General features: G+C 41.4%; 1 protein-coding gene across 3 annotated transcripts; it reads left to right on the top strand.

The window, feature by feature from the left end:
• Nucleotides 1-640: 640 nt before the first annotated feature.
• Nucleotides 641-22934, top strand: scaf11 (SR-related CTD-associated factor 11). 3 transcript variants are annotated; one of them, XM_034673240.1, is made up of 14 exons: nt 641-842; nt 6923-6967; nt 7177-7322; nt 9020-9103; nt 9509-9588; nt 12382-12496; nt 12624-12697; nt 14240-14365; nt 14632-14732; nt 16821-19148; nt 19530-19852; nt 20598-20771; nt 20865-20984; nt 22105-22934. In XM_034673240.1, the coding sequence occupies exons 2-14, from the start codon at nt 6949-6951 to the stop codon at nt 22198-22200; spliced, it is 3786 nt and encodes a 1261-aa protein (XP_034529131.1). In that variant the 5' UTR covers nt 641-842; nt 6923-6948; the 3' UTR covers nt 22201-22934. The 3 variants fall into 3 exon arrangements, with proteins under 3 accessions (XP_034529131.1, XP_034529132.1, XP_034529130.1); XM_034673241.1 differs by having other exon boundaries at nt 12379-12496; nt 20874-20984; XM_034673239.1 differs by having other exon boundaries at nt 12379-12496.
• The last annotated feature ends 1568 nt before the right edge of the window (nt 22935-24502 follow it).

Below are 24502 nucleotides of genomic sequence, written 5' to 3'. Positions count from 1 at the left end.
TTCTCATTTATATTTGTGTTTACTTTATTTTTACTGGATACAGGAGCTGCATTCATTTAGCCTACTGTGAACAATAAACATTATTTCTATAGCTTCATGTCCTGAGCATTGTGTTTTCAGTTTTTGTGTGTAATGACTGTTCAGTATTGTTTTTAATATTGTTTGACTTGGTGTATGATCTGACAACATTGTTTGGTTTTGTAGGAAGAGTCAGAGGTTTGGTGAATGTAGTTTGAAAGTTGGGTTTTGTGCTTATAGTGTTGAGAAAAGCGTGGTGGATGTCAAGAAATGTGTTTTTGCAATAGAGAAATTCAAAGATTCAAAGGTTTTTATTGTCAATTTTCACTGTATATATGAGACATACAGGAAAAACGAGGTGCTGTTTCTGTCTTCCAGCTTTTAAATATCTAAAATTTAAATATAAAATACGATAAAATATAATAAAATACAGTTTTATAATACTGTAAAAGGCTCACAAATGTTTGATTTGATTATTAATTCCCCATGTAGACTGACATGCCTCAAATCCAAAGCATGTATGAAGTGAAACTGTATGCGTGTTTTGCTCCTCTGCCACCTGTTGCTGTTATTTCTTTACATGTAAATCATACAGCTTAATCCAGCCTGCTCTGCAGTGCTCGGCGGGTCCATCAGGGGGCGCCAGCTGCTCCAACTCTCAGGCGGACTGCGCAGAGACATGTGGCTGAGAGTTTGTGAAAGCGTCGCTCCGTTTTGAGCCCAAAACAACTTCTGGACTGTGCGATCCATCAGCACTTCACAGCGGGGATTAGGACGCTAACAACAGTTTGTGAGGTGCAAACGAGCCGTAGCAGCACTTAAAGGTGAGTTACAACTCTTACAATAGCTTAGCTGGAGCTAACGGCTAGCAGGCTAAAAGCGACGTAAGCAGGTGCTGTTGTTGAAAGCAGAGAGTTAGCTCTCAGCTAGCTCACTTGTGACCTTCAGTACAATGATCAGGACTAATATTAGACAGTTCAGACAAGTCTGCAGCCGTGCTAACAACAAGCAGCTAGCTCACAAGTAGCTCTGTTTTTAGCTAGCACTAGCTGCCTTGCTAACCAACAACATCCATGTTTGTCTCCGTCGTGTTGGCACTGCTTCATCAAGTTGGAGCTAATTCTGTGTCTCACAAGAACCAGGCCGTGCTGGCTCTAAACAGCAGCTTACACAAGTGCAGCCTGCACACTCATCTGCTGTTTAGTTCCACACTTACCTCCTCTTATATAAGTTACTATGACGAAGGAGTCTGACGGGTTTATCAAATCTGAAGCTGTGTTTTAGTGATAGCCTATTCATGATGCTAGCTCGGTTTCACATTCACCAAAGTACGGTTTGTATTTGAAAGTTTAATAAATGAAATGTATTCTTCAAACTCCAAGAAAGGTGTTCAGGACAGCTCGACTATTATATTAAATAAACCTTGGTCTGTGTTTACTTTGTTGAAGGTTTGGAGATTAAACTTTTGGTTAGACCTGCTTCACTAAACGTCTTATCCGAGCAGAGTGTGAACACATGCTAACTAATGCTTGTCACAGTGAAAATACAGGATCCAGATTATCTTTCTTTTCTTTCTTTTACTTTTTATTGAGTTTAAACAAATAAAATGACAATATACAAAACTGTGCACAGTACCCCCCACCCAAGACCGTTATACAGTACATCCAATACAAACACAAAATGTACTGCATAGCATAATAGTTATAAAAATTACAATGACAATACTAATATAAATTAATAAAGTAAATATGTTGATAAATATAAAATGTTCAAATAATTAAGCAAACAAACATTGAGTTGAATCTAAATAAACATTGAACAAATATGTTCACAGATAATATCAGATGAAGTAAAATGTTGTTTCCAAGTCCACATATGAGTTTAGGGTAACCAGTCATCAGAAGCCATGTCATGTTGTGTGTCCCATTATTGGTGTTGTAAGACGGGTCTTCCACTCAGAAAAGTGCCCTCCCCTCAGAAGTGGTTTCTTTAGGTCTAAAGGCAAACAGTCTTTGAATGGTGACCAAACCTTTAAAAACTGCTCATTGTTTGCTTTTATAGCTTTATTTATCTATTTTATTTTACTTATTTTTATTTTTTATTTAAAAAAAAAATTCCCCTTATTTTGTACTTATTGAAACTTCTTTCTTGATTGTACTTATGTCTGGGTTGCTGTAACAACTGAATTTCCCCCTGGGGATCAATAAAGTAATACCTTATCTTATGACAGCATGTAGTCTTTCATGAGGGAGGGCTTTAAAAAATCTCCCTGTACCAGAGGGTAACACTTGGCGGAGAGTCTTTAATCCAATTGTTATTGATGTTGAAGTAATAAATCATACAAAGATAATTCCCAAAACGATGTGTCAAATTTAGGGATGCACCTAAATGAAAATTCTTGGCTGAAACCGAAAATGAAGAAACCAAGGCCAAAAACCAAAACACTGATATAAATGATTATGCCAATTATGAGTAAGGAGACCAGGGACAGTTGTAACATTTCACTCCTTGGATTTGAGATTAAGCCATACATTTTGTGTTGCACAGGCATTTTCTAAGCCATTTATTAGCAGGCACTTGAAGCTAGTTTGTATAGCAGTTTGAACACACTGGGTTAAAAGAGCTCAAAGTTAGAGACAGAAATGTCAAAAATGCTACAACTGTTCCCGGTCTCCCCTACCATTGCATTTATGGCCCTGACTGTGTACTAACCTCACTAAAATCAAGGATCTCATTGAACATATCAGACAACGAGGGTGCATACCCCTCATCTGGTTCAGACAGACAAGTCCTTTTTTTCTGCCCTCTGTTCTCCTTCCTGCGCTGTGCGCTTCTCTGTCTCCAAGCGGGTTCTCCGCGACCTGGATCATTTCTGGTGTGCACTGCTTTATTCCCACATCCAAGTAATGATCTTTATAACGCGGATCAAGTACAGTCGTGGTGAAGTGCAGAAGATCCGAATAGATCTCAGTGAGACGTGTGCTGACAGACTCTAAGAGTGTACTTTAATTGTTTTCACTACGTGGTCCGTCTCAACCTCTTTGCTTAGCTTTAGTGCTGCAGTTAAAGGAAGAACGGATGCAGACATGTTGGCCCTTATCCAGACAAGCGCGTACTGGCCGCAGTTTTTGCTTGTGTCATCACAACATTCTGTTTCAGAGATAAAAGTCAAAAACTGAAAATGCACTTCTAGGCCATTTTGGGTGGCAGAATTTTCGGTGCATCCCTATTAAGATTATGATAAAAGTAGATTTTGATGGTCTATAAATAATGTAAACCAAGTAATCAATTGAAAACAGTGCAAAAACAACTGAGAGAGTTGTGTATTTCTAAAGTAAAAAATCACCTGGAGGAACATCTCCCAACTAATGATGTTAGTTTGCAACAGGTTAGTGTAAAAGATTCAGATAATCTGGAGAACTCTCTGTACAAAGTGATGGGACCTAAAACCAATACTGGATAGTTCTGATCTTCAGGCCCTCACTCAGGCAGCACTGCATTAAATACTGACTCTGTAGTGGAAGTCCCAGTGCATGGGCTCAAATTCTCACCTACAAACCACCGTCTGTGAACACTGTTCATCGCTGCATCCTAAAATGCTGTAAACCATGCAGAGAGGAATCCATTCATAAAGTGATGGAAAATTGACGTGTACTCATAAAGCGCTTTTCTGGTCTTTCTGACCACTCAAAGTATTTTTACACTACTCCCCCACATTCACCCATTCACTCACTGATGGTAGAGTAACTGATTGTAGGTACCATCTAGGGATGGGTACGATTACTCGAGTACTCGCCATTGACCCCATTATTCGAATAGCATTTTGTTACTCGCGCACCTGGCAAGATAATCATACAGCGTTACATGTGTGAACATGTGCTTTTTGTTTTTGCCTAACTGAATACACTAGGTAGGAAAATAATTAACGGGATATAAACGTTTGACTTCTCCGGCCACGGCTTCAGCTTTAGAACACACCGAGCCAGATTTCAGCAAAAACAACTGTTTTATGGCTGCTACGGCAACTCTCTAGGGACACGTTATTCAACCGAAAGAGAAAGCACAACAAACACAGAACCGTCTGCGACACGTCAATTATAAAAATGAATGTCTGGAAGTGCTTCGAAAAAACTATGAAGTTAATGAGCAGTGCAATATATGTGGCGTTAAACTTACATACCATAGAAATACTAGTTTGATACTTAACCACATAGGCTTAAAGCACAAGGAGAAAACAGCGGAGACGGATAACAGGCAGTCTCACATCACGTCTTTTCCTCAACCTGTTAGCACACGTCGTTGTGATGAAACCAGAGCGGAGAAGATTAGCCTGATAATAACCAAAATGGTAACTGGAGATATGCTCCCATTAAGTTTTGTGGAAGGAGAATGCTTCAAAGAGCTGATCGCGTTAGTCCAGCCGGAGTACAGGCTACCATCACAGAGAACAACAACTACGAGAGTGGAAAAGTTGTCTGAAGAAAAGGCAGCAGAACTTACTACAGCTCTGGTCTGGTAGGTCCGTGTCCGACAGACTTTTATTTATCTATTTTTGTTTATGGTTAAAAATAAATAAATAATTGCGAGTACTCGAGTAATCGTTCATTAGGAAATTTGAGTAATCGATTACAAGGATTACGGTAAATTCCCATCCCTTGTACCATCAGTATTAGCTAATGTCACTCGTACTTGGAGTGTAAGGATTCTTTTTAACTTTGATTCGTGGTTGCCGTTACGATTAAAGGACGATATTGGTTCATTTAGAACGATACAATCCGAAACAATTCAGTGACTTGAAATTTATTAACTTTTTAGCCAAATATTCAACCAGTGTGACTGTGAAATAAACACCTTGATACTGGACAGTCCTAGATTCCTGTTGCTTGTTTCCATAATTAATTTGTACCTGATTCCCTTAAAAGAAACCAATAAACAACAATTAATGAGCAAAGTTTTGGCCTAGTCTCCTGAACTTCCCTTCGGGGATTAACAAAGTACATTTTATTCTATTCTACTAAACATGCTGGTGAGGCCTGAGGCTTCTGCAGAGCTGATGTTACCTTGCTCTGCTGCTGCAGCGGGAGCACTGCAAGAGTTGCCTGGACCAGTTTCAAGGTATTTATTTCACAGTCACACTGGTTGAATATTTGGCTAAAGAGTTACTGAATCGTTTTGGATCATATCGTTCTAAATGAACCAATATCTTCCTTTAATCGTATCGGCAACCACGACTCATGATACAAATTGAATCGTTGTTAAAAAGAATCATTACACTCCCTTTTTTTTTCTCCCTTATTTTCTTTTCTTTTTTTACTCTTGTCTGCATATATATTTCTGGTTTGTGTCATGTTTGTCACAAACCGTCAAATATTAATGCAATTTATTCTTGCAGCAAAAGAAAAGAAAGAAAACATTTTTCTTCTGTGCTTGTGACTGTGTGCATGCAACCATCACCATCCCTCTTAGAACTCTGGCCTATCTTTTATTGACAGCTAATATAATGTTCTGTAAAAGAGGGCGTGCACACCTAGGTGGACCAAAAAAAATAAATAAATAAATAAATAAAAGAATCATTACACTCCTACTAAGCAATATATACAGGTGTTGAAACATCCAGAGAATGCTTTTTTTTTTAGGAAGACCTGACAGCATGGCAATGCAAAACCACATGCAGCATGTATCACAACAGCATGGCTCTGTAGTAGAAGAGTCCTGGTCCAGAACTGGCCTGTCTGCAGTACTGACTCGTCATCCATTGAAAACATTGAGAGTATCATGAAATGAAAAATACAACAAAGGAGATCCTGAACTGTTGAGCAGCTAAAATCCTCTGCCAGTCAAGAATGGGACAACATTTCACTTTAGAACTCCAGAAACATGTTGCTGGCATCAAATTTAAATGAGCAGATATTTTTCGTACAACACATTTTCAGTTTAAACATTTGATGTGTTCTCTTTTCAATTGAATTTAGGGTTCAAATTCAAACCATCAAATTCTGTTTTCATTAATATATCCCTTTAAAATTAAACAAAAAGTAAACGAAAGTCAAAGAGTAACAACAAAAGTACACAACTGCCCCCTGATCAGTCCCCTGTCCTCTGGACTTTAATTCATCTCATTCCCAACAAGGTTATCAATGTTGTGAAGTCATCACATAGAGTTTGTTTCTAACAAGCGGGACAACCTAATCCCATTGAAGTACATCCTTCTATCTAAGAGCAAGAGTTTCTCTCCAATGAGTGTTCTTGTTTCTTCACAACAAAACAAGTCTTGTTGATGTGTTGTCTGTTGGTTTCGTGCCACTATTGTCTGTCAGGGTGGCCAAACAGAGCGGCTAAATGTTTCACTTTCACTTCTAGAGCTAGATCCACAAGAACAGTTATGAAATCATGACAGTAAGAGTTTTGCAATTGTAGAAGTACACAAATGCACCAAAAATCCCTGTTTACATTGCTCTAATAACTATTGTCATTTCTGATTATTATAACCACATCCATAAGAAAGTTTTGGGCATTGCACAAATATATTTTGGATCAGCAGGTGAACACACTATTCATGGCACGTCACATTTTGGACCCCTTCAACCCAGCTACGGTGAAGTCCTCAAATAATCCTCACAGTTTAAATGAAATGACATGTATTCCTTGTGTCAGTCTTCACTCCTGCACCACACTGGGATTGAGTTTTACTGTTACATCTTGAGTATAATGTCACACATTATCTGTTTCGCCCCCCAGTTGTAAGTTTATGTCATTGGGTAAATGCTGCTGACCAATGTAAACACTCCTCTTCAACAGATTTCAAATGATGAAAGGAATGAGCGTGTTACAGTTATCTGCTGTTCTCTTATTTGCATAAAAATGATGTAATCCTTCTGTTCTTCTTCTCCTCTCTGTGTCGTAGTGTTGATCAGGACAGGCCGGGCCGACATGACTGGACCAGGAAGTGGTGAGTCTTTGCACAGAGAGAGAGCACACTGAGGTTTTAGGTTTCACAGTTACCCGAGTAGAGTGCTCATCACACAAATGTCCATATAATATATAACACATAACACTCTGGGATTTAACAATGGATGCAGCATTTTCAAAAAGGAAATATACAACCAGAATCTCAAAGTAACTCTAACATTGCTTGTGTGTCTCCTCTCGTGGGTTTAGGTGGTCAGGGCCCGCCTGAAGGGACGGACCCTGAGGAGGCGGAGCGGTGTCCTATCTGCCTCGGCGTCCTGGCAGGAGGAGAGCTAGCCATGCCCGACAGCTGCTGCCACGTCTTCTGCCTGAGATGCCTCCTTACATGGGCAGAGGTGATTCTCAACACAGTGATGTTAAATCTAGAATCTCTCCAGAGGTTGCTCAACAGATGATTTCATCAATTAACTGGGGTCATTTATGGCTCAGCTGTTTAAAATCAGAGATTGATTTTCTCATGGATGATTAGTCTGAGGCACTGGAACCTCTTCCTCGTTTTCCTTCACTTCATATCGACCTGAAAGTGTCAAAATAGCACAAAGGGCTAACAATGATCCACCAATCAATCAATCAATCAATCAATCAATCAATCAATCAATCAATCAATCAATCAATCAGACTTTATATATAAAGTGCTTTTCATACAATGACATCACAAAGTGCTGTACATAAAAACAACTTCAAATAGAATAAATAAATAAAAAGAAAGATAAATACAAATAAAAAAGACCCCCCTTCCTAATCCCAACCCCAGTCCCAACTCCAAACCCACCCCATAATCCTAAGGTTAAGAGCATAATATTATGCAACAATAATAATTATAACAAAGTTGCAGAACGAACTGAGGAAACACTCTCATGATATCTTAATAAGGAAACATTGGAGGTAATATAAGATGTTAAAACTCAACACAGGAAATTAAACTCACCAAAATAAAATACATTTCTAAGATAATAAAACACTAAAATATTAAACCCTTGAAAGAAAATAAGATGCTATACTTGAAAAATGAAAGAAATAAGGACATAAATAAATAAGATAGAATAAAAGTGTCTAAAATTTGAACTAGATAATAAATAAATGAATAAATAAAAGAATGAAAAATAAAAAGAAGTTGCTGAACGAACTGAGGAAACACTCTCATGATATCTTAAAAAGGAAACACTGGAGGTAAAGTAAGATGTTAAAACTCAACACAGGAAATTAAACTCACCAAAATAAAATACATTTCTAAGATAATAAAACATTAAATTTTAACCATCTAAATAAGATAAGATGTTATAATTAAAATGAATGAGATATAATAGAATAAAAAGATAAAAAGTGACTAAAATTTGAACTAGATAATAAATAAATAAATAGAACTGTTTTATGAATGAATAAAACTAAGTTAAAGTGAGACTAAAAAGGTTGGTCTTGAGTTTGTTTTTAAAAATGTTGATGCTCTGTGCAGCCCTCAGTTCTTCAGGTAGGGTGTTCCACAGGTGTTGGCCGTGATGATAAAAGCTGCCTCACTGTGAGTCTTTGTTCTAGCTTATAACAACCAGGAGTTCATTCCCAACAAGGCTTTTCATTCATCTGGAAGAGGTTAAGTCTGCAGCATCTGTCTTTGTGTAAACCACTATCCTCATCATAGCATGTCTTCTATCTGTGAAAACTAAAAACAGCAGCATGACTGATTTCTTCCAGCATTTCGAATGGAGGCGAGCAGGAGAAGTGTGTGACGGTGTGGGTTTCACAACGCAGCATTAGCTTGAAAACACCTGCTCAACACATTTTACTCTGGATTTATCTAACCAGTCAAAATCTGACCTGGATGTGGCAGGAAGAATATGCAAGATATGACAAAAGACATCAGCTGTCTTGATTTTTTTCAGTTTTGGGGAAACGAGAAAACCCTCAACAAAATAAATATCATCATTGTTGTCCGAAACAGCCTCTAGTGCCTACAGACGGTTGTGCACTGTTTTCATTTATGTTCCTTTCACACAAGTATATTCCAATGTTTTATACGTTTTGTGTTCTTCCTCAGTTGCAGATGGCTCCGTCCTGCCCGGTGGACAGAAGACCTTTCACTAATGTTTACAAATGGGACGGGAATCTGACCTGTGTGCAGGTTAGTGTGTTGTCCTAGGATGCTTCAACCTGCGGCCGTTCTGTTTGTGGTTCAACACTACACCAAAAGTGGTTTCCTTTCAGAGTCCAGCTGTGGAAAGTGGAAGTTCCCAGTCTCTGAATGTATTTGTTTGCATGCTTTGAGTCATTAGTCTCTATATATAGAACTCCTGTACACATGAACAGTCATAACATAACATTCACAGTATTTACTAGGTTTCAAGTTGAGCACGTTCAACAGCTCGCACGCTTTGGTTACACATTGGCTGTGAAGTGATGCGGTTTTGATGCAATACAGCAGCAGTGAAGTCTGTCCTTGTCTTAAAACCTTGATATCTTCTTGTTTAGCAAATAATGCTAATTATTGTATCAAAGTTGAATTTCCTCCTTTCTTTGTTGTTTTCAGATTCCTATAAGGAAGAGAGCGACTCAACCTGAGGGTGAAAGTTGCTGCTGCAGAAACCCCGAACAGAAAGTCTGTCTCAAGTAAGTTCAACACTCTTACTGATTCAAACCGTGAGAGCTGATCAGTCTGCATGCTTTGTTGAAAAAAAAAGACACTGGCTGTTTTCAAATCCTCCTACTGTACTAGCAGTACGTACTGATTTGGCCAAAATTCAGTATGCAGTATGTAGTATGTGAATAAGAGCAACATCTACAGTATGCCAAAACTACCTGCAAGTCCAGTCCCCCGCGCGTACTGTTTCCCACAATGCACAGCGCTCATTCCGCTTTTTCTTTTTTTTTCATGAGGGCACTCAGTTTTTGGTGCTGTGAAAATTATTAAATTCAATATAAACTACTTCTTAACTTTTTAAATCATTAGTAAATGCTAAAGAAGCTGTTTCTCTATCAGCTTGGTCGTTGTTTACTTCCACTTTCTGAAACCGGAAATCCAGTGATGTCTGACCCAGCAGCCTGCAGACCAGATCCAACAGAACAGTCATACTACAGACTAAATTCAAATGCAGTATGTAGTATGCTGTACGTACTGCACACTACATTTGTAAATAGTATGTAGCAGGCCCTTTCGAAAACAGCCACAGCGTATGTCATATGTAGTGTTTGTATTAGGGATGGGCATTTCAAGCCAAAATACTATTCAATAATCATTGGTGTCTATTTGACGAAACACACCTGTCTCATTAATGTCCCGTTTGTGTGGCAGCCACGTTAACCAGCAGCAGGAAGAGGTGCTGACAGTAGCGGGCACTGTCAGCGTCTGTCTTGATCTTTATGTCGGTGTTTCTGTGACGCAGCGTGGCGTGTGTTTACATTTTACAGTCAGGCTCAGTCTATAGAAATGTGTGTGTAGTAGTGTGAGATTCAGAAATGTAGAAAATCTCTGCAACTGTCCCTAATGTTTTCTTCTTCTGTTATTTGATGCAGTTAGCATTCTTCTTCTTCTGTTATTTAATGTGGTTAGCAAACAGCTTTAAGACGCTCTAGAGTCACCGTCTGGCAGGAGTACTGTATTACAACCAGGCCCCGGTAAAAAAAGGTGAAAAATTGTACTTTTAAAATGAGAAAATATTCAAAGTAATTCTTCAATTTTTACAAAGGGAACGAATATTCGGAAATCATTGCCCATTCCTAGTACAAACTGCATACTACATTTCTAGGTAGTGTGTAGCAGGCAGTTTGTAAAACAGTCACAGTGTATGTCATGTGTAGTGTTTGTATTACGTTTGTGCTCTGTATACGGAAACAAAGTGGTGTGAGCCACACTTACAAGCTCGCTAATATAGTAGTATCAGAAATGGATGGGAAACCATCCTTGATTGTGCTTCGTTCTCTAACATGTGTTTGTAAAAACGTCAAACAACACAACTCTTTTTCTGAAATATTTTTGTGAATATTCTGAAAAACAGCAGATGAACCATTCACAGACCAGGCTGAAGGCTGATTTATACTTCTGTGTCGCCCCTACGCAGCAGGAGCTGACGCGGACATGAGCACCACATACTTGTGCGTTGGTGTGTCCGTGTCGTGCAGCAATTCTCCGCCAAAACACTTGAGGGCAGTGTGGTCTCTCTGATAGCCGGTCGCCTGCTTCCGGCCCCGCTATGATCTCTGTTTACTTTTCCACAGAGTTTCAGAGCATGTTCTGTTAATCTACAGCTGATACATGTTGCTGTTTATCATACAGACATGATTACATGAAGAATAGAGAGGAGGAGATGAAATACACGTCCGAGGAGCGGCGGTCCCGGAAGTGCTGTAAATGCGGGAAACAATGCTGCCGAGCGGACCAATCACAGGGCTTGAGGTCCGTGTTGATTCTACGGGTAGTTACATTTTGGAGGAGGTGCACGTCAGCTATGTGCATAGGCCTCTGCGTAGGTACAGGAGCTACATGGACCTGGAAGTATAAATCAGCCTTTAGTAATGAGTTAGCAACAATTCAAGGCGGCACAGAATGACATCTGCAGTAACATATAACTTCAAATCAGCTGCATAAGAAGGTTCATATGTTTCACTTCTGTCGGTGGATTAAAAGAAGGAATTAACTGAAGACCTCTCTTTCTCTCCCTGATCACCTGCAGCACAGTATGTTTCAGGCGCTGCAGGTTGTTAGACATGAGGGACATGGAGCAACGTCCGATTGTCTAAACCATTGATTGTGATCCTAGAAAAATAAGGACAATATAAACATGGTCTGAGTGATCCTTGGCAGGCCTGAGAATAGGAAACACTGCCATCTCAGATTGTCTTCTTTAATCATATTTATTTTAACTTCAAGTAGCTGAGACTAAATATTTCTCCCATGCTGCCTGTTAAAGGTAATAGTTGTTAGTCATATTTCCATCATGTGCATCAATAGCCCCATTTTAACACAGCCTTGAAGATGTATTGTGAGTAGAGTATTGTGTCTGCCACACCTCTGTGTGTGTAAAAGGTACTGAAGCAGGATGAAGGGGCAAAGTCTGAGTAGATGGTGGAGCTTGCAGGAAATACAGAGTGGTTTGTTCACATGTCTTGACTCTTCTGCCTTTGTAATGTGGTGTAATATCACACATGGTGATAGCAACACAGTAGCACTGTTTGGTTCAGTGTAAAAGGTTACAGAGGCGATATAATGGTGGATTTTCATTACAGAGATGTGGTTATATCTTCATGTGAAGAGAGGTCTAAAAGAAGGGATGCAGTTGCAAAAAACGTTCTTTAGGAGCATAAAAATCCACAGTATTCCCTTCAATTAACAAGTTCTAAAATGAACATTTTAAAGACATGTTTGAGTTTCAATTCAGTGGTGTAACTGAGTTTTTTTTCCAGAAGCAAGTCTGCAAGAAGATTAAGACGTCAAAAGGTGGAGAGGACGGCAGACGCCAAAACAAAAGGACTTGTGAGGAAATGTAACGATGAAGATCCCTCCTCCCTGAGTAGGAAAAAGGTGATTTTTTTTTTTTTTAATCATCCCTTCTCATTGCTCCATCATCATTTCTGTGTGTAACATGAATATTTAGTTTCTCAGTGCATCGTCTCATCTGTGTTTGATGTTGTTGATGTTTTCTCTCCAGGTGCGAGGAACAGAGTGCTGTGTTTGGTCGCCCTCATGTGACATCTCCCTGACCACAACATTGACTCAGGACACGTAAGTTGTGCTTCCCTGCTTCATAAATTATTACGAGCCAGCTTATAAGCTTATGGTGGATCAGTTTACAGACCCGCCCAATAAAACATGAAGACCGTGCATCTTATCAAAGCTTGAGTACAAATCATTGCAGATAGTCAACCACATGAATGCATTTGTACTTCTCACTGTCCCTGATGTGCAGCTGTTGATGTTGGCATCTTGTTTCAGAGGCTTTTAGAAATCGGTTGGTAGGCCTTAGCTTTAAAGCCTCTGGTAACCCAAATCAACAAAAACATTCTACCTATGATGTTTCAGACCACATGTAAATACTAAAAACTATGAACTCAACTTTGATCTATTTTTCAAATATGTTCTATTACATTTTTTAACACGTTTTCGCACTGGGTTTTAAGGGGGCTGGTTTAACCTGATATTGGCTAACTTTCCCCAGGACCGGTTCACTATCTTTCCCCAGGACCGGTTCACTAACTTTCCCCAGGACCGGTTCACTGTCTTTCCCCAGGACCAGTTCACTAACTTTCCCCAGAACCGGTTCACTGACTTTCCCCAGGACCGGTCCACTTACTTTCCCCAGGACCAGTTCACTAACTTTCCCCAGGACCGATTCACTATCTTTCCCCAGGACCAGTTCACTAACTTTCCCCAGGACTGGTTCACTATCTTTCCCCAGGACCGGTTCACTAACTTTCCCCAGGACCGGTTCACTTTCTTTCCCCAGGATCAGTTCACTAACTTTCCCCAGGACCGGTTCACTATCTTTCCCCAGGACCAGTTCACTAACTTTCCCCAGAACCGGTTCACTGACTTTCCCCAGGACCGGTCCACTGACTTTCCCCAGGACTGGTTCACTAACTTTCCCCAGGACCGGTTCACTATCTTTCCCCAGGACCAGTTCACTAACTTTCCCCAGGACCGGTCCACTTACTTTCCCCAGGACCAGTTCACTAACTTTCCCCAGGACCGGTTCACTAACTTTCCTCAGGACCGGTTCACTAACTTTCCCCAGGACTGGTTCACTTACTTTCCCCAGGACCGGTCCACTGACCTTCCCCAGGACCGGTTCACTAACTTTCCCCAGGACCGGTTCACTAATTTTCCCAAACAGCTCAGAGTTTAGACCTTGATGGTCCTGATGCCCCGGAGACTACGGAGTGATAAAGCCAATAAATGATAGAAGTCCTGATTCTGAAGTATTTTGTGACTCAGCACTCAGAGACCATTTGAAATGAATAATGTTCAGATTCTTGAGTTTTGATGTCTTTAGATTCAGAGTCAGACGACTCAAACATGCAGGCTGTGAACTCTCTTGACCTGTCAATCAAAGATTTAGGCCACGCCCACACAGTCCTGAGAAATGCTCTGACCTGTAAAATAAGATGTTTTTTCAGAGTTATGCATGTTGATTTTCACTCAGATTTTTGTTGAAGCTTGATTACACATTACATTTTGATATTCTACATGAATTTTAAATATTCCATTTAAGTTTCCTGAGGCTTTAAAAGCGCTTCATAAATAACTGGTGTTGTCTTCCCTCCTCAGTGCAGAGCCTGTATGGATGTCAGAGGACGTACCGTATGACGCCATGTTCAAACAGTGCAGAGCCCAGACGCAACATTGTCCGTGGCTTTCTGCTGCGTCTCCTATCCCAGCTAACGGCACCTCAAGGTATTCAGTCCCGATTGAGCTCTGTTGTTTTAAGTTATATGTGCTGATTCTGTTCATGTCTGGGAGCAGTTTTTTCATTTTGTGTAATATTAGTGGAACCAAACCAAATCCTATATTTACACCTGCTTTGAAGTTATACTCTATACTTGAGACTGAGAGGACACTTGATATTATCTTTGCTGTGTTGTTATTTCCATCATGTACAGAAATATGATACAAAGCCTGATCCTTTGACCTAAGTTTTTTTTGTGTTGTTGGTTTCACAGGCAGAACTTTCATCCTGCTGGTCGGAACCACGATCCATTTCCATTTGGGCTCCACTCATCTCCCTTTAGCTCCACTTCACTGTTCAGCCCTGGACATTTTGGTATGCCCTCTGAACTGTCTTGCTTCTTTAATTCGTATTTTAACGTGTCTTTAAGGGACTGTGTCAACTAGAAGCATTTTAAGGTGCTGGCAGGGTTTCATTTTGTTACATAACCAATGCAGGTCAATGTTTTAAACGCTCAACAACCTAATCTCAAAGGGGGGGGACTTCATATAATAACTTAATTAACAACAACAGCAGAGGAAAAACTAATCAGAGTCTCATTTTCAAGGGAACAACTGTGAGGTCTAAGCTGCTGCTAATGCCAGGATGCAAATCCTTACCATTATTTTTCCATTGTTATAAATCTTCTTCAGTAGAAACAGGTACACAGGTTGAGTATACAGACTGAGCATACAGACAGTTTAAATGGACTTAAGTGCAGTGACAGCTGCTCTATAATTCAGGTCATGGGTGCTGCCAAAGAGAAAGGCGGTCAGTGGAAACAGACCCTAAAGGAGTTATATAATAAAATGTTTTTAGTGTGAATCCAAATGACAACAAAGTCAATGTCAAAAACAAAGCCATATATGTTTTTCCCAGTAAATTATATTTTCCACAGCAACAAAATGCATTTAACTGACAGTATTGAATACGGGTACAACATGGAATGAAAACACTGCAGGTAATCTACCAATCAGACACGTTCAGCATAGCAGGCCCCACCCCCCGAAAGTCCTGAGACCTTTGAAAAGTACTACCCCCTCCCCCAAGCAGTGGCCTTTCTGGGGCAGATTAACTACCACTGAACTAAATTTAGACCCTGGGTCCTCCGGTTGAAATGTACGTAGTTCAGGGGTTAAGTTCCTGCGGTTGAAAACGCCTCTTGAGGCAATCATTGAAGTGTCCTGTAGGAAACCGTTTAAGAGTGGATGGTTACTAGGGCTGAACGATGGTTACTAGGGCTGAACGATGGTTACTAGGGCTGAACGATGGTTACTAGGGCTGAACGATTAATCGAATTCAAACCAACGTCGCAATGTAATAGAATGCAATTTTCAAATCGCAAAGGCTGTGATTAAAAAAAAAAAAAAAAAAAAAAAAAAGTTTCATGTCCACTGACGCAGCCTTACGTGACATGCATGCAGTAGGTGGCCGTAATGCACTTTTCAGCTGGTTGGCCGACGGCCAAAAATCTCCAAAGAACGAGACACGTGCAAGCGGGGGATGAAGAAAACAACTTCAGCCACGCTAAATTTGATTTGTTGTTTTGTTGTTTTGTTGTTGACATCTTTAAAAATGACCTCAGCAGAAGAACCGATCATATTGAGGCGTACAAAATAATCAGCACGCTGAATATCAACATGTGGAGCAGGCTCATAAATAATCTCCACAGAGAGTCAGTGAAGACCCAGGCAACATGTGGATTTACTGCAACAGGACAACTGAACAGAATCATATTTTAGACTCACTGTGTCCAGTTTTCTGTCTGCTCGTTCTTATTGAGAAAAAATAGCATGTTAACGTGGTCAGGTGTCAGCCAGGAGCGCAACCGGGTCAGAATCAGTCTGGTAGCGGAGAAAAAGAGAGACCTGTCACTCAGCTGCAGCCCCCAGCTGATCGTCTCCGCTGTGAGCAACACCTTCAGTAAGCTGATTCACATTGAAACATGCTTTAAACTGAAAACACTTGTTTGGCAGAATGTTGTTAAGTAGTTGTGGTGAACGCTTACAAGACTGCAAGTCAAAGTATTTAATACGTTTACAACTGTCATTGAAGTAGATAAATACACCGTCTTTCATATTAATTCGTACTTCATTTGCCTTTATCTTAACATAAGCCCTATGAGAAAGAACAGTTTGTGTATAATAAATCTGATATTGTTTATTACAATACATATTGATTTATTGCTTGTGTTTGTTGAAAAAATAACCTCATATTAAATCGCAATTTTAAGGAAAATAATCGCAATTAGATTATTTTCCAAAATTGTTCAGCCCTACTGGTTACAAAAGTTGTTCTTAGCTGTGTGAGGAGTGTAAATGTTGAAAACTCTTTGAGTATGAAGCCGTCTCAATGACCTGATAGATTTATGAAACAGATCTGATTGTGTCTTTATGCCTGCTTCACATTGTGTTCCTCTCACAGTGTTTCAGGGTGTCGTCTGCGCCATCACCTGCCCCAAAGGAGGAGAGAAGAGAGGCGGCCGAGCTTCAACCTCCAAAGCTCCCACCAAAGAGCCCGAGACTCAAGCGTCCAGGAGATCCGGACGCAACAGTAAATCCCAAGAAGAGGCTCCGGCGTCTGATCCGTCACCGCCAAAGTCCGGGTCTTCAGATTCTGACTCGTCTACTGGCCGGCCTGTCAAGCAGGGCAGAGCCGCTCAGGCGCCAGCCAAAAGGAAGGGCAAACAGGCAACAAAACGAAGGGCTGGTGGGAAACGGAAAGCAGCAACAAGGAAAAAAAAGTCTCCTGAAGTTGTCAGCCCTGCTGTGAGCGAGGAGGAAGACGATGAGGTTGGCAGGGATGATGGTGTGGAGAAAGAGGAGGAAGAGGAGAAAACTGAGCAGGAGCAGGCTAAGGAGAGCGTAATTGAAGAACAGGACAACTCTGGTGATGAGCAGGAAGGTGCTGAAGCTTTGAGCAACGATTTCACGCAGGACAGTGATGACACTCAGGATCAATCTAATGAACATGAACAGAAACCAAACGAGGAAGACGCTGTCCCATCTCCTTCCTCAGACTCAGCTCCTCACAGCCCGAGTTCAGGCTCTGAGGTCAACCACACGGAGGACGTGGAAGAGCCAGAAAGCCCTGCTTCTCCTGTAGAGAAGGATTCTGATGAAAGGACTTCACCGTCTCCTCCTGGCTCTGTTCCCCTGGAGAACCTGACACCGCCGCACTGTGATGAACCGGGAGATGAGGAGGATGACATGGAGGTTTGTTCAGAGACAGAAAATCTGAACCATGATGAACCTCATGAGGATGTGAAAGCTGACAGTTCTCCACAACTGGCTTCACCTCCGGCTGAAGAATCAGACGATGACATTGCTGTCCCAGAATTAAACACTTCTGAGGACGCTGATTCAAAAAGGCTCAGGCCAGAAGAGCCCCCCGTGGCTGACAGCTCAATGGAAGGAACCAAGGATGACAGTCCATACAACGATGATACTAAAGAGGTCCCCATGGACTGCAGTTCACCTGACAGCGATCAAGATAATGATCCATCTTTGGAACCACCGAAGGAAGACACTGACCCAGCTCCTGAAGAACCCGCTGTTTCTAAGAGCCAAGAAACCAAGGACGAGAGCAGCCAGGAGCAATCTGAGAGAGAAAGAAGCCAAGAGAGGAAGAACGGTAGGCAGAGACGATCTCGCTTCCACTCCCCAACCTCTACCTGGTCACCAAAGAGGGAATCTAAGAGAGAATCATCCAGGCGGTCCCGCTCACGGTCCAGAGATCGATCCAGAGATCGATCCAGAGAGCGATCCAGAGAGCGATCTAAAGAGCGGTCCAGAGAGCGGTCCAGAGAGCGGTCCAGAGAGCGGTCCAGAGAGCGGTCCAGAGAGCGATCTAAAGAGCGGTCCAGAGAGCGGGATGGCAGCCCGCCCTCAAGCCGCTCCTCCCAAGCTCGCAGTAGAGAACGGGATAAGGACAGAGACTCAGAGAGAGACTACTCTAGGAGAGAGCGGAGTCGAGAGAGGAGGCGGAGGAGATCCAGAAGTCGCTCTAGGTCAAGATCACGATCTCGTTCTAGGTCACGTTCAAGAACGAGGTCCTACAGACGAGGGCCCAGCCCTGAACGGCCGTCTTCAAGAGAGCAGTCTCCCCAGAAGAAGGAGCGAAAAGCTGGCTGGAGGTCCGGTCAAGGAAGTGGATCAGGTGGTGAGGGGCGGAGGCCACATGGAGGCGCTGGGCGCTTTGAGAATGGGGTCCCTGCAGAAAGTTCTCCTGATCGCCAGGCCTGGTCAGAGAACCCTGACTGGGTAACGGAGAAGAGCCGTAGTGATGCCGAGAGCAGGAACCGGGACTCTGGCTTCAGTGGCGGCTCTCGCTGGGAAGATAACCGCGGTAGTGGTGGGAATAGAGGAGACAGTCGGGGGCGTGGGGGCCGTGGAGGATTCGAACGTGGTCGGGGGGCAGGGAGGGGCGGCAGCGGCGGCAACCGTGGCTTCTACAATCAACAGGAGGAATCATCCGACAGCCGCTGGCAACCCAGAAACAACTTCTCAGGTACAGGCAACAATTCAGGGAACGATGCCTACAGCCGCTTCAACGAAAACCGAGGCGGGGGTCGGAGGAAAGACTCGGACCAGGGAGACTCTATGATGGACCGATCAGGCTGGTCATCTGCGTCCAGCTGGGCTGTCCGGAGGAAACTACCTGCAGATGTTCAGGATTATTATTCCAAGAGGGAAAGAGGAGGACAAGGAGGCTGGAACCGACAGGAGGAGGAGCAGGGGGCAGCGGCAGGAGGTAAAATTCTCCTCAGTTATCTCTGCTAGAAAGTTCTCTCTGCTGCTGAAGAGAAAATGTGATTAAAGGGAGCAATACATGAAACACATTTCCTTTGAACAGAGGAACAGTAGACTGTTTGCCTCAAGGAAATATTGAATCCCAAACAAGATGGATAAACTTACAAATGTCCAGGCTTTGTGACATTGGAGAGGAAAGAGAGAAACATTTTTTGAAAGGAGTTAATTTATTCCTTTATGTCTCTTCATTGTGTTTCATGTACATCTTCTACTTTGCTAAAATTTACTGTTTAAGTCAGGTTTAATTTGCCCATATTTGAATAAATAAAGTACTTTCAGTCAAACACAGAACCTGACATATTTCTTCTGTCTCATTCCTCAGATCCCGCTAAAAGTGACGCCCCTCCCCAGGTGGTCCCGGGGAACGCGCCTGTGCCCGTGATGAATGTGATTCCCCCTCAGCTGAATGTCCTTCATCAACACTACCCGATGCAAGGCCCACGAGGAGCCCTGCCTGTCAGCTTACAGCCTGCAGCCGCATACGGCATGCCTCCTCAGGTCCCCGTGCACCTCCACCCTAATGTACCGCTGCTGCAGGTCCCTGCTGTGGGTGCTCAGGGCCTCCCTCCCCCTCCACCACCTCCTCCACCCATGCAGCAAGGCAGCCAGACAGCAGCATCTCAGCCTGATGGACACATGACACAGGTATGTTCTGTGTAAGCAGCCTCTCATGGCCAAATTCCACCAGATCCATGTCCGGTCTGTCACCGATCTGTCACAGCACCAGAATCTGATAGGTTTCTATTCTAGTCAATCTGTTAACTCCCACTGGATCCACTCCGTCTGCGTCTCTGATTTGGCAGGTCGGAATTCAACGGATCAGATATGCAAGACTTCTATTTTTGCCGGATGCCGGAGCACAACGCATCAATCTCAACAGAGTAGATGGAGCGGGACAGGAAGTCAGGCACCAAAACAAAACGAAAACATCCAGTTTATTTTCAGAATAAAACACTCTGTGTTATCATTAGATCGTTTTAATTTAACCATGACAACATGACAATGACATGTCATATTGAGTGGAGCCAGGCCTGGAGTCAACAGGTCAGAGGTTTTCAGAGGACCAGAAAGACAACATGGATGAGGAGAGGAGGAGGAGAATCCTTGATTCAGTGATTACTACGGAAAAACCTCGGTCACATGACTCCAGCTGTCCGGTGGTCCTGCTCCGTGCTGCGTTCAGAAACGCAACCTGTTGGTGTTAACGGAAGAGAGAGCACAGAGCCGGACTGCAGAGGATCGGAGACAGACCGGAGATGGATCTGGTGGAAGTCCTGTATTAGACTCGGTCTTTCCATTAGTTTAGAGATAGCACAAGTTGAAACACAAGCACAGTTTTCCCTCAATCCCATGTCTTACTGGTTCTTCATCTCTCTCTGGAATTCCCCAGATGGTGAATACAATGGTGGCGTATGGGAAATCCGCCCTTCTTCCCACCCCAACCAAAGCTGGTGTTGGAGGGATGACCCAGGGCCATTCAGCACCCAGCCAGGTGCTACCATCCTCTACGACTCAGTCCAGCCAGCATCACAGGGGTCATGCTGACAGCTCCAAAAAAGAAAAGGTACGCTGTCGTCTCTTTATCCAAATCAATCTTTCAGTAAACTGTTCAGTTTTCAGTTATTGTCATGTGATCTAATTTCTGTTTCTGGCTTAGAAACAACAGATCCAAGAGAGAGCTGTAAATGAAGTGAAGACAGCCATCAAACCCTTTTACCAAAGGAAGGAAATCACAAAGGACGAGTACAAGGAGATTGTCCGCAAAGCAGTAGAGAAGGTAAAGATACCAGCTGACTGTTTGTTAAGCCTGACCCCCATTAGCAGCTGTTGCTAACCTTCTATGTTATAGATGAAGAAGGAGCCGGGCTGAGAGTGGGACTGTAGCTTCTTGGGGCTTTTCAGTTTTGCAGCTCACTCTTCTGAAATGACTCTGAATCAGTTCTTTGTAGAGATGTAAGGATCCATTCAACCCACGATTCGATTCGAATCCGGATTTTTGGTTCATGATTCGACTCACTCATGATTTGCTAACGATTTTCAAGAAAACTGGATTGAACTCAAAATTTAAATAACTATTATTTTATTTCAATTCTCAGATATGAACAGTTGCTATATACTTTTTTTCTCTTATTTCTTTGTAGACAAAGTCATCCTTTTTCATTTTAAGGTGTGTTGTAACTCAAATAAAACCACTGCACACTTTTTACAGCAACTTGCAAAAAAACTAAAAACACTGTACAAAAATACGTTGTTAGAAAATTTCAGAACAATTATAGAGAAATGGAAAGTGAACGATTCCCAAATGAAAGTGTTAAATATTAAAACAAATAAGGTAAATCTCTTTCATTTTTCATCTCATACATTTCAAGTATTTTCCGTGATGGATCTTTTGAAATGTTAACATTCAATTATCATTTAATCATTAAAAAAACATTTTTCATTATTCCAAAAATAATGACAAATTTGTTTTTTCCCCCTAAATCAAATTTTCCTTCACGAAACAGTGTATATTACTGACAGTATTAAACAGACACAGATCATATTGATGTGTTCAAAATGTTAAACACGCTGAATATCAATGTGAGGAGCAGGCTTATAAATAATCTCTGTGGACGCATGGTCATAGAGTGAAGACTCAGACTACAACATGTGGATTTATTGCAACACGACAACTGAACAGGATCATATTTCAGACTCTCAGTGTCCAGGTTTCTCCTTCTTATTGAGAAAAATAAACATTTATACTTTTAAAGACCATTGGGGAAACAGGGCAGGAAGAACACCCTTCTTATTTCTGGTGAAACTTTCAGTAATTTTTAGTCTCAAAATATCTCAGAAGAGAAAAAGTTTGCCTATGTCACTTTTTCTAACACTTGACTGATGTGTTCTTCCCTCAGGTGTGTCACAGCAAGAGTGGAGAAGTTAACTCCAGTAAGGTTGCTAACCTGGTGAAGGCCTATGTGGACAAATACAAGCATGCCCGCAAGAAATGACCCCCCACCCTGCTGCTGGCGTGGTGATGCCCTCACAGACCCATTCAGCTGCTCAAGTGCAATTTTCTCTAGCTGGAATTCGGCCTCCTGACTTAAAGAGGACGGAGAGTCGACATTTTTGTTTTTGATATCTACCTTGTACTGAATGAAGATTTTTTTCTATAGATTTTCATATTTTGTTAGAAAAAATATTACTCAATCAGAAATTGTAATGCAAGAGCCCTTTATTTTGCATAGATCATGTGACTTGGGAACTACTGTAATGAGGGCAGGGAAGCGTGGGGTGGGTGGGACTGCTGATAAAGATGCAACGCTCAGTGAACGAGGACAGCTCATGTAGTTGAGCCTCTCCCAGGGTGCCGGCTGGTACAATGAATTTCTCCTTCATGGCATTCTGATCACGTAGCTTATTCATTGAATATTGTCAATTTCCTTTTTTAAAATAGATAATATTTCAGATGAAAGCTTAGTTTAAACAATCTGTGCATTGCCTTTTTTTAACTGTCTGTGGCCCGACGAAGGGCTGCAATTGAATGAGTGTGATTGTAATCAGGGCCTTGATTGGTTGAGGAGGTGCAGGACCAATCAGCAGTGAGTGTGTTATTTGAGGCACAGACCCCAGGGGGGCAGATCACCGGAAATCGACCCCACCCCCTGCCTGAATGTGTATTAAATGTCCATGGGTGAACATGAACGTATCCTGAGAGTAATGAAATAAATTAGCTGCTTCCTGATCCGCTCTGTGTGTTTGTGAAAGGATTCACATGGAGGAAGTGTTACACACGGTGATTCTACTCTTCAACTCCCACAACATCACCTCTGATGGGATGACGGAAGGTGTTGTAATGTACATATTTATGAATGCAGTTTGCCAGCTGTTAATTTGTTTTATTAGCTTTGTCTTTAGGCTATCTCTTGGGAATATTTTTACATTTTCATTGCAGAGATCAGATACACTGGACTAACAAAATGTGCTGATGAAGATCAAATATTAAAATCAGAAGCAATAGAGCAGATGGAGAAGCTTTGTACCAGTTTCCAAGGTCAGTATCACATTTTGTCGCAAATTAAAAAAGTTACAATAGTAATCCAATTTGTAAAAATATTTAATGTCAGGGATAACAAAGAAAAGCTCATTGGACAAGTGACTTAAAATAACAGGCAGGATTTATAATTTCTTCATAAGTGCTGATCCACTTCAACCTTTTTAATTTATTTTTTAAATGACATTTCTGTTCGGGTTAAATACTTTAATAAAGTGTAATGTAGTGCTCCTTGTAAACAGTTGTGGCTAAAAAAAATTTTTTTTTCATGATTTAGTTAAGTTTCATATGATCTACAAGTAAAATACACTACCAGTCAAAAGTTTGGACACACCTTCTCATTCAATGTTTTTATTCATTTTAATTATTTTCAACATTGTAGATTAATACTGAAGACATCAAAACTATGAAATAATCTGGTTTGGACATAATATGGATTACAACAGTCGTCAAATAGGGCTATCCATTGTGTACCAACCCTACCTCTGAACAACACAACTGATGGTCTCAAACACATTAAGAAGGCAAGTCATTCTACAAATGAACTCTTGACAAGGCTCATGTTAATTAGAAACCATTCCAGGAGACCACTTCATGAAGCAGACTGAGAGAATACCAAGAGTGTGCAAAGCTGTCATGAAGGAAAACGGGGGCTACTTTACAGAATCTAAAATATAAAACATATTCTGCTTTGTTTAACACTTTTTTGTTCATTCAATAATTCCATATATGTTCTTTTATAGTTTTGATGTCTTCAGTATTAATCTACAGTGTTTACAATAATTAAAATAAATACAAACCCTTGAATGAGAAGGTGTGTACAAACTTTTGACTGGTAGTGTATATGTATATATATTTAATTTAGATGATTATAGCTTATGGCTAATATGTACAACAGCTCCTGAAAATTTGAATTACAGTCTCTCAAATTATCAGATATTTATTAATTATTTCTAAAGATCAATACTGTGAAGAACAATATTTATAATACAGAAACGTCTACCTTCTGAAAGGTCTGGTGCAGCAGTGTAGCATGGCATGAAGGCGATCAGCCTGTGTCTCTGCTGAGTTGTTATTGAAGCCCAGGTTGCTTTGATAGCAGCCTCCAGCTGGTCTGCATTTTTGCATCACATGTTTCTCGTCTTCCTCCTGACAAAAACAGATTTCATCAGGGATCAGGTCAGGTGAATTGGCTGGCCAATAAAGCCCATTAATATCATGGCCAACAAACCTTTTGGTGGTAGTTTTGGCGCTGTGAG

The sequence above is a fragment of the Notolabrus celidotus genome, chromosome 21 (assembly GCF_009762535.1).
Source record: "Notolabrus celidotus isolate fNotCel1 chromosome 21, fNotCel1.pri, whole genome shotgun sequence".
In the NCBI taxonomy this organism is placed as follows: Eukaryota; Metazoa; Chordata; class Actinopteri; order Labriformes; family Labridae; genus Notolabrus; species Notolabrus celidotus.
This window is presented reverse-complemented; position numbering and strand designations above follow the sequence as displayed.